Source organism: Dysidea avara, chromosome 4 (genome assembly GCF_963678975.1).
Source record: "Dysidea avara chromosome 4, odDysAvar1.4, whole genome shotgun sequence".
NCBI lineage: Eukaryota > Metazoa > Porifera > Demospongiae > Dictyoceratida > Dysideidae > Dysidea > Dysidea avara.
Window position 1 is genome coordinate 9,863,255 of NC_089275.1, and position 11,334 is coordinate 9,874,588.

At 35.3% G+C, this 11,334-nt stretch overlaps 1 protein-coding gene across 1 annotated transcript; it reads left to right on the plus strand.

Annotated features, from left to right (window-relative positions):
* The first annotated feature begins 3,451 nt into the window (after window positions 1-3,451).
* Window positions 3,452-6,147, plus strand: LOC136253533 (DDB1- and CUL4-associated factor 7-like). Its single transcript, XM_066046203.1, has 5 exons — window positions 3,452-3,506; window positions 4,386-4,443; window positions 5,195-5,312; window positions 5,416-5,533; window positions 5,805-6,147. Exons 1-5 carry the CDS (start codon window positions 3,452-3,454, stop codon window positions 5,975-5,977), a joined length of 522 nt encoding a protein of 173 aa, XP_065902275.1. The 3' UTR covers window positions 5,978-6,147.
* Window positions 6,148-11,334: the final 5,187 nt, after the last annotated feature.

Genomic DNA, 11,334 nt, shown 5'->3' on the forward strand with positions numbered 1-11,334 from the left:
TCTGCGATCGTCATTGTCCATTATTCCCGAAAAGGCTGCCCCCAGAAAGGCTTGTGTTGCCTCTGAAACTTCCACCAGACCGCCTTCCTCTTGTTCCACCTCGTCCGTTTCCATGCTGGTCGCTGGTGCGGTGGTACTGTTCTATACCATATGCGTATTTTGTACCGTACGCGTATGGTACATACCATATGCGTATTTTGTACCGTACGCGTATGGTATGTACCATACGCGTATGGTACATACCATACGCGTACGGTACGATTTTCCGTACCATACGCGTATGGTATAGACATACGCGTATGGTACGTACCATATGCGTATTATGCTTTTTCTCAGTATCTTCTAGCTTTGCCATCACCTAGCTACAATGGGCTGTCTTTACAAGTATTTCTAGCTGAGCAAACTTAGAACACAACACAATAATCTGCTTACTACTGAGCTGTAACTATAAATTTATTCATCAGCACACACATGCATTTTATCCTAGCTTGCCATGCCCATGCAATACCCACTATAGTCCTATATTAATGTACCTAAATCTTATGTACATGATCTCACTCTGTCTGCAGAACTTTACATAAATGGTACTGTGCATGTATACTACTTTATACATTAGCTATCAGAAGCATGTAGATGGTCTTATATAATATACTCAATTGTAAGTGTGGACAACTGACAATTTACAACAGAATTGGGTAAATAAGCAAGGAGAGCAATTACAACATGCATGGTAGGTAGCTAGTAAGTTCTAACTGAATTATACATAATTATACTGCTTGTGCAAAGCTAATAACTGGAAAAATGAACTTCGTAAGTGTCATCAGTTGTGCAACATGGCTCCTGCACTGTATTTGCATTTTTATATACTATATGTACACTCTTCTTCTTTTGAGGATCCAATTTCTTGTTTACTTACTTTTCTTGTTTATACATACTGTAAATAGTATATTCATCACACTGGACCTACAGCACAAATTAATGTGGATGTTGTTAACTTTAAAGAGTACATTCAGATAAGAGTAGCTAAACACATTGTCTTCCCATCCACAAGCATGACAGTAAGTAGCGAGTAGCTATACAACGCACTTAACAATAATAAAACAATGCTACTTAATATACATTCATTACTGAACTATACATTAGAACTCATAAACTCACCATAAAATCTCTGCCATGTTATGTTTTCCTACTTCATCTCAGCAGGCAATGCATGCACATGCCTCATTCAATAGCAAAGATTCAGCGAACAGAACTACAGTTTAAAAAAATTTATTGCACAATTAATTACTATGCACATCAGTCTTATAGTATAGCATGTCTAATATTGCTATAAGCTACAGCCATGCAGATTTGCAAACTAAAAACATTACTTTCTCTACAGTTATATCTCTTTGCTACCTCCCTCAATGTTATTGTATCAGCATTCTCCAGGTCTTCCTCTGTTTGAGCAATCATTATACATTGTACTTCTCGAGCTCATCTGATTAAAATTGTCTGCTCAACTGTGAGACACACCTTTAGTGCCACCAGGCATAAATATCCATTTTTAAGTGGAAGCTAGTGTACTAACAAATTAAAGGTAAACAATAGATTATATGTAGCAACAATAGAATAAAATATTTAATAAAATAATATATATATGCCTGAAAAATTGGCTCCATTTGCCAATGGATGCAAATTATTTAATATGGTTGCTATGTTGTAACCAATCAGAATGTAGTATATGGATAATTATATCAAAATCTTATGTTTATATTTAGCTACAATGGTACCTCTACTGGCTTAGCGTTTATATCACTATGCATTCCAGTTATATTCATTGAAAAATCGTGAATATCAATATGCTGGCACAATTCTACAGCCTAAAAGAAATCAATGTCTTTTGCCCTAAATAATGCTTTAGAAGATCAAATTTCAATTTCAGTTTCTGAGTAAGACAAGGAGCATACTGCTCTTGTTTAATGTTGAAGGGATAATTGGGCACCTTTAAACCCAAACACATTTTTACAAAGTTCATATATACAAGTATAGAGAAACCACTAGTAGAGTTTTGGGTAATATCGCTCTATATAGCTTTTAATTATTGTACTATAATCTTTGACTATCTTCAGGAGTATTTGTAAACACATAAATATTATGTGTGGGTATTGTTCTAATAGGGAAGTGTATAGGCAGACCATTTATAGGTAAAACAGACTACTGTATATAATATTATTAATCAATAACTGAAAGTACACAATAACAACTAACTCTTACAACTACAGTACACAATATTAATGTTACAGGTATGCATAAATTACATTATATTACATCATGTCACAGCATTACATAACATCATTAACTCTATTATAGATATGAAGGAGGATTAGCATTTGTAATAATGGCCTAGTTTTTGAATTTTCATTTTATCAACAATGGATCATGAATCCAATAAGAGGATTCATGATCCATTCATGATCCATTGCAGCTAGGTGTTATCATGTTTTTCGTAAAGTTTCCAACCCAGATGATTGACCTTTATTAGTTTTGACAATGTAGAATTTCATCAGATCCTACCAGATCAGCAGGACTTAACACAATTCAAGATTGGATCTGCCAACAGTGTGATGAATTCATGATTGTTTTTATCATATATTGTCCTAAATCAAGATGTCAGTTTCATCACTTATATATAGTCATGCGAGATATCATGTTATTCTTTTATTTTAAGGAATGCTTTACTTTTAAAAGGTTTGCATCATGCAGTAAAGTAAATTATATCTTAATCGCAGTAAAGCTAAATTGATCTTAGCTCTAGAGAATAGAATAGCTATAATCAGATCAACTTACCCCGCCATTCACTAGAATTGACACATATAAATTCAGCTTTTTTCCTTCCACTGCTATATATATGGAACAACTTGCAACCAGAGACTTTTGAAGCTTCATCTATCACCGTGTTTAACAACCTTATAAATGAACTGTAAAATTGTAATTAGTTAGCTGTAGCTACATATTTTGATTTGTATATTGCATTTATACTCGCTGTGCGAGGTCTTGCAATTATATAATAATAAAATATATGATTGCTCTATTAGAGTATCTCGATCTTCACTGAACAGAAAGACTAGCTCCTCCCCCCTCCCTCTTCCCCGAACAGAAATGAAAGCAGAGTGCCATCAGACGTAGTCAATAGGTACGGCAGTGCAAAAACCTTCTGCTTGATATTGTACGCATACCAGGTTAGCTATACTCAGATGGTACGATTTTCCGTACCATACGCGTATGGTTGTACCGTACGCGTATACGCATATGGTATGTACCATACGCGTATGGTACAAAATACGCATATGGTATAGAACAGTACTAGTAGACTGCTTGCTCTGTAAAGTGTTCACCTGTTCCTGAAGCTTATTCATCTGCTCCATCATCTGTTTCAGAAACGTATTCGTCTCTTCAGACGTTTTGAACAATGTTGAAACTTCACTGTCAGCGAGAAAAAAAGCCAAAGTGGGCAGTTGAGAGTTGTATTTATAGTGCTTGTACACGTGTTTTTGTGGTTTTCAGCACGCATGCATGTATTCTATTGCATTCAAACTTGCAGTCTGTAATGGAAAATTAGCTATTACATGTTGATATGGAGACCGAGCCTTCCGAAGTATAAATGTAAATGTTCTCATTAGTGGTGTGCGATATAGGACATTTTTCTATCATGGTTATAGCACACAATATGTAATAGCTATACCATGGCTGCGAGGGATTTTGCTGATATATACACCCAAAGCCCGAGGGCCGCAGGCCCGAGGGCTGCGGGAGTATATCACTGTGAAAAAGGTGGGATATAAGATGGTATTTCCAGTGGCTTATTGAATACAAATAAGCTTTAATATAAACCCTGTATTATACTCATGTTATACTTTAGTATAATGCATACTATACTATTACATATATGGTTTCAGTTTATTTACCACATTACCTGAAATAGTTTATATCTAGTATAATTCCCACACTATACCATCACATATATGGTTTCAGTATGTTTAACACATTAACTAAAGTCTTACATGAGATTGTTAGTATAATACAGGTTATATCAAGCTTTTTTGTATTCAATAAGCCACTGGAAATACCATCTTATATCCCTCTTTTTTCACAGTGTATGTCAGCAAAATCCCAAGCAGCCATGGTACAAGTGATATATATCACTTGGGGCACACTCACCTAATAGATGAAAGAACTAATGAGAACTCATCCCTTTTGTTTTATACAGTAGCATCTGAAGATCGATTGTGGTTTTAATAGCGTGGGCTAATAACCATCAAAACGTTGTCCATACGTTAAAACATTATTAATATATTACTATGCTTCAACACGCAATGTTAGAAAACTTGCGATTGTGGGATGGAGTTTATATTGTTATCATTTTTGTACTAAGTTAAGCCAACTAACTTCGATATTGGGACAGTAAGTAAGTTATTATATTAAGTTAAGTACTTGGAACTGTAAGTTACTAACCTATTTCAACGTAGCAGTAGTAGCTTTGCTGTTCCGTGGTCTGTTCAAAGGCTGATACGTGGTGGGTAGAAATATGCATCCACAATCGCCCAAACAATTATTTTGTGCCTTCATTATCCTTTAGTAACAACCAACTACTCTATCTTAGCCTATGTACTAAGCTTAGCAACCTCTACAAAACCGAGTCCCACAATACAAAGCTCTATGTCGCTCAATATAACGAGTCATAGCGCATCGATTCTTTGAACTGGCTGGGTATCAAAGTCATTGGCAAACCGCTTTCCCACGATATTGCCCGGGCAATATCTTGATATTTCCTGGGCAATATGCGAGTTAAACACCGAGCGGCGCCTTTAAATGCCCACGCTAAAGTAGTATATATCACGATACGATATATATCATGATATACAAACTCATCACTCAGTTTGTGTATTTACACTGATGACACTTGTAGCAGTGATGTACTAGAAGTACAATAAAGCATGGTACATGACTAGCATACAAAATTGCAAGCTCTTTTATCAAAACAAGTACAGTGTAGAATGACATCTTGGTACATTATTCTCTAATTATAGCAAAGATCTATATCTAGGCTTATATCACGATATGAAGATACTATATAATATCACGATATAGAAAATTTTATCACTATATTTTGATACATATCACATATCGCACATCACTAGTTCTCATTCTCTAGGAGTCTGGAACACTCCACCATTTTATATGAGGATCCACAACAGCTGCCACCGTTGAGACTCAGCTGGAACAAACAGGACCACAATTACCTAGCAACATTTGCCATGGAGAAATCTGAAGTAAGTAACACACTAGTACATTGTGGACTAGTTTGTGTTGATATACTGTTCCAGCTGTAGATGTTGTATAGCTGTGTTAGTATTCATCATCATCACACTACAGGTTATCATACTAGATGTTAGAGTACCCAGTGTACCAGTGGCCAGACTTGGTAACCACCGGGCACCCATCAACGGCATCACATGGGCACCACACTCCTCCTGTCATGTGTGTACTGCTGGTCAGTTCATTGTTTGTCATATTGTATCACTACAATTGTAACTAGTGATAGTTAGCTACATAAATCAGTACCTTGGTAGTCTGCAATAAATAGAAAGGAACACAGGTCTGTAGTTTTGGGGGACTGCATGTTTGTCATGTGTGTTACATTTACACTCATGTGCTAAAAAAATGTTAACTATTAATAATATTGTCTACATATGTTGTGCATTTGTTAAAAGCTCAGTGTGTCTTATGATGCAGTATTGAACATGCATTCACTTTACTTGTAGCTGATGACCACCAAGCATTGATATGGGACATACAACAGATGCCAAGACCTATAGATGTGCCCATATTAGCATATTCTGCAGATGGAGAGATCAACCAGGTGCAGTGGCCAGTCAGTCAACCAGACTGGATTGCAATCTGTTACAAGAACAATTTAGAGATCCTTAGGGTGTGATCTAAAACTGTTATATCATCCACAACTGTCACCTCTGTGTGTGTGTTGGTCTAAGTGTACACACAAAGTGTTATTGTTATGTAACTATTTGTTTACATGATGTGTATTATTGTAGTGGCTAGTCACTTTATATTATTATGTTGTATGTGTACTTTTCTTACAACTAATGAACTGAGTATTTACTCAATGCTGTGCTAAATAAAAGCACTTCTTGTTAAATGTCTTGAAACTACACATCGTATAGATCAGAAATACAAACCTGGGTAATAAAGAGTACTATAATTTGCTTTTTTTCCATTGTAAAATAATTGTCGTATGCAAAATTTGTACGAAACTTTCTTGCATGAAAATTTTTATACAAGATCAAAAAACTACTCTTATAGAGCAGTCATTCACGTTACATGAAAATTTGTATCACAAAAAATTTTTGTACAAAAATAAAGCGAATTACAGTCTTTATCTTCATTTCTTCACTGAACTACTTTACAAAGAGTAAGGTTTATTGACATCTTAGTTTGTAGTTGTTTTATTTCTTTAGTAGCATTTTGGACACCCTGTGCCATTTCTATTGATTCAATGAACTGTTTGGCAAAAAAAAACCTAGGGTTGATCCAACCTCAAAGGTCACTATTTTATCCTTATTTATCCATTTTAATGATAATCTCCTGTAGACTGTAATACTGATTCACTCACCTGCCAAGTGTCTGAGTTGAGTGCCAAGTTAAATTGTATGTATGGAATTTGTCTAATAGTTCGTGTTGAATAATTTTCTCTGATTTGTGGTTCGGATATAATTAATTTTGCTTCCTCTATAATAAATACAGCCTTTTCGTGTGTGATGTGTACACTACTACAATATCCATGCAGTGATTTCATAATGTGTCTGGATTCCAAACTGATGTTACAGTGTACATTGTGTTCAGGTCATACTAAATTCAATTTGTATTCAAATAACTTGTGTGATACATTATGTGTTGTGTGTTTATGGGTTAATGTTGGTCTGGGTTAATAAACATAGCATCACTTTGTAGCTGCTGTACCTGTACCACACGTATACAAGTGTAATTACTCTTTGGTGGTGCTTGAAGTTAGGCCAGGCAAACTTGATTACTTGTTTCTCATCCACAAAAATTGGATTGCCATGCGTGCGGAAAGCCATTTTTTTACTATTCATTATTAAGTTTTACTGTCAGTTCAATAGTCACTATGGCTTATTGAACTGACTTGGTTTAGTATCCACTGCCTTAAAGAAAATACTCCAAATTAATCTGTCTTTAACTATAATTATAGCTAGCTAAAGCCTTTTAAGAACTAGTACTTATGTTTTATCACCGTTTCTGAGGTGCAATTGAATTTGTTGAGCAGTAAAATGATAGCTCTGCAGCCTTTAACATCATAATAACTGTGCACATGATTGTGTATAACAGCCCTTCAATTAAAGTAGATGGGATAAGAAAGGATGTGGGTGAGGATGAGAAACAATTAATCAAGTTTGCCTGGCCTTATGTCATAAAATTGTAAGCTAGCCAATCTTATAATGAAATAATGGAAATGGACCGCCCGCCCGCATGCAAATATGCCTGAGTCCAGGACGGGAAACAGAGAATTTATTTGGAGTGGCCTAAGTTTGGGATCTACACACTTAACATGGCCACTATAACAGGCCAGCTACAGGGGTAATTACTTTAATGTGTAGGTGATGGTTTTAATATTCCTATATAAATATTCATATTACTATGTAGTGTTTATTACCAATGATTTTGTGGTCACATGATGGCTCCCATGACTCAAAAGTTAATGATCATGAAGGTACAGTATTAATGTATCAATTGCAAGTAAAGCACTAACACTAGAAAAGTCATTGTGCTGTTATGCCATGATAAATTAAATGCAGGAGGAAACACTTCTTTTTCTGACTGTCCACTTCATGGCCTATATGCATGGTATAGCTAAACATTGCTATAGTACATCAGTGGTGATCGTTTTATTAGGATAAAATTACTGCTTCATTGGCCTGGATATATCAATCTTTACAATGCTTAAGGATGAAATTTAACTGATTTACTGTTACAGTAAAACCTCACTTCATGGCCATCTCTTTAGTAAGGCCGACTCAATGGTGCATGCAACAAGTTCATGCCATTTCATTTCATTATTAATATGAAGATGATGCTATATACTAAGGCCAGAAACTACAAACTATGGGACCAAATGTTGCATTGAAACTAACACAATATCAGCTTAGCAGGCAATATAAAAGCCAATACGTATTTTACTATACAATTTGTTTATAAGTTGACTACACACATTAGCACCTGATCTGGTATCCATTGTATCTTAGTGGTGGGTTAGGGGTGATCAAAGACAGACCTCAAACAGAAGTGTCCCTGTTCCTCATCCAACTGAACTATCTGCACCTGTACAGGTTAAACATGTACAGCTGATACACTAACACATTTTTACAGATGTATGTACATAATAATTATACTGTATACATACAAAGTTTTGAGGTACACAATTTTTGTGATAAATATATTTCAGGGTCTTTGTGGTTTTGTATTCACGGATCACTCATTTTTCTCCTATTGCATAGCATAAAACTTATTCAGAGAATTTTTAATTTCTGAGGTTGAAAAATTTTCAGAAAGCCCAGCAACCACAAAATCCGAATTATGGCAAAATCCACAAAAATTATGTCCCTTGAAAATCTGTACGTATACAGTAACTAGTTGTAGACATGAACATTATTGTATGCTAGGGCTGAAACAATCATGGGTTTCTACTATTAGTACTCTCTAGTGTAATTAATGATCAAGTACTCATAAAAATTAGCTAATTTAAGTCATACACATAATAAAATACCACAACAGTTTACAAATTTTCAAGTAGCAACAATGATACACTCGCTGCACTACAGTACCCGTGCAAAATATTCTTAACAAATGAAGTGTGTTAAATTCTGCAAATGTAATCTGTACAACCTTCACAGCATCACTCCTAGCTGACAAAACATCACATGAGCTAAGTTATCTGAACAAGCTACTTGTACCAATTTTACTATCCGAGTACCAAATCCTTTACTACTATATTACTAGTACATGATCGTGATCGAGTATTTGTAGTATTTGTTTCAGCCGTATTGTATACTATAGTTTACTAGGGTGGATTGTATATTGTGACAACACGATACATTTGATAAAATAATAAATTATCTCGATCTTGATGTAGTATTGTTTTTATTATTGCATGTAATTCTTTTATTGTTTATTAAAACATCACAGCATAAAAGCTAAAGGTCTACAGGACTCGATGGTCCTGTATCCTGAAAAACTATTTATACAGCTATACATATGATGTGTGCATGAATGAATTACAAGTAAATGGAGTTGAGTCGTTGATCAGAGTTCATTGTGTTAATTAAGTGTGTGTGTGTGTGTGTGTGTGTGTGTGTGTGTGTGTGTGTGTGTGTGTGTGTGTGTGTGTGTGTGTGTGTGTGTGTGTGTGTGTGTGTGTGTGTGTGTGTGTGTGTGTGTGTGTGTGTGCATGTGTGTGTGTGTGGAAGTTGACTGAAACTGGAAGGGGTGAACATCAACAATAGGTACAGACAGTATGAAAAGTGCACGGTTAATAGTTAAGAATTCTTCCCAGAGATATTGTTGCAAATTGAATTGAAAATTTTAATGTTGGCTGCAAAAGTAATTGTGTATAACTTTAGGCAAAACCTAATAGCTGCTCATGAATAATTTTCTTTGCATACAGATGGGACATGCCCCCTTCAAATTAAAAGGGTATGGAAATCCTGGTAGCGTACGAGGCCTGTTGTGTTGTTTATTTTACCACATCTTGAAGCTGATTGCACCTATAAATTTGGAATATTTCCATGTGATTTAAGCAAAAAATGAAGATTTTGAATGTACTTGTATGGTTTTCTGACCAGCTAGAAGCAGGCTTATAACCTAGTTTAAAAGTTCAAAACATGCCCTAAGATAACGCGTTTGATGTGGCACAATATCTCAAATGATTTAGTATACCTTACTCTACTTCCACAGTGCTTTTATCACAAAGTGAACGATTTCATCAAAATTTATTGTTTAGCCACTCTACTACTAAAATAGTTGGTACAATCTAGCTGAAGTTATGATGAATAGCACAGTGAACATAAAGCATACAGTGATTGAAATATCACACATCCCAGAGTCTTGTACATTTAAAAAAATATTAATTTAGGGATCCAAGTGATAAATAGTAGTGAAACAAGAGCTAGATGAATGATGGTATTACAGTAAAACACTGTGAGAATTGACATTTCTTTAAAGGGCATGTGGGATGCCTCCATCGTAATTAACGAGGCTTGGTCAATATTTTCAATTACTACAAGAGCAATTATAGGCATGGCCGTCATGCTTGATCGCTATATATAAATGTAGTTTGACCATAAAAGGGTGTGGTCACTGTGTTAGATCAGCAATGTCACTAGGGGAATGGTGATCATGCTTAGATTTAAAAGGGTAGTATGCCAAGCCACACAAGTGTGACAAATATTTGATGCCTTTTTACGTAATGTTGTGGTTGGATAGTTAACAATTCTTACTTCATTACAGCCTACTACAACAACTTGGAATCATTTAATTGTGGAATTAATTATAATTATGTTTGGATGGATATTTTAAGCCAAGTAAATGGCCTAAATGCTCTAAGGTAATGCTACAGCACAAAGTGCAAGGAAATGTAGCCACAAGAAAAGCAGTGCTACCCATTGTAGACTATTAATCAACTGAACAGGCTTGTTTTCTTCAAGTTCTTGTCAGTGATACAATTGTGACAGCATTACATTCCAGTGGCTGATGCAGCTGTTGACTGCTGTTCACAATTTGCACAGGAACCTTATGATATAGTATTACCATCATTTTGTTTACAATTATCTCACTACAAGTTTGCCATTTTGTGGCATAATGCAATAAAATATGATGAGTTATATATTACATCATGAATAGGAAGTAAATTAGCACTTGTATGGCTTGGTATGCTTTCCCTTGCTGATACCATAGAATCTTGCATCAAGCCTTATTAAAGGAAACAATGAAACACATAAGTTTTACCAAATTTTGCAATGTTCAAAGTATATTGGAAAAGAAGTATATTGTAACAGTCATTGCTGCTACTTTGTCACATACCCTTCATTGGCTGAGTATTTCATGAAGCAGCCATGCTGTAGAAACCAGTGTAATGTTGCTTTGTGGCATAGATGGCCAACTTATTGTAGCAATGAAGCCACCTTTAAACATTTGAACATATTGAGCTACAGTATGTCCATTTATAACTTCACACATATGTGGCTGAAGATACCTGTAGGTTAC

What these genes read in the sequence shown, in the direction of transcription:
- LOC136253533 (XM_066046203.1), top strand. Translation starts at nt 3,452, where the DNA reads ATGTTGAAACTTCACTGTCAGCGAGAAAAAAAGCCAAAGTGGGCAGTT. An exon ending in CTAACTTCGATATTGGGACA is followed by an intron (nt 4,444 to 5,194) that starts GTAAGTAAGTTA and finishes CTCATTCTCTAG; the next exon opens with GAGTCTGGAACACTCCACCA. An exon ending in CTGTCATGTGTGTACTGCTG is followed by an intron (nt 5,534 to 5,804) that starts GTCAGTTCATTG and finishes CTTTACTTGTAG; the next exon opens with CTGATGACCACCAAGCATTG.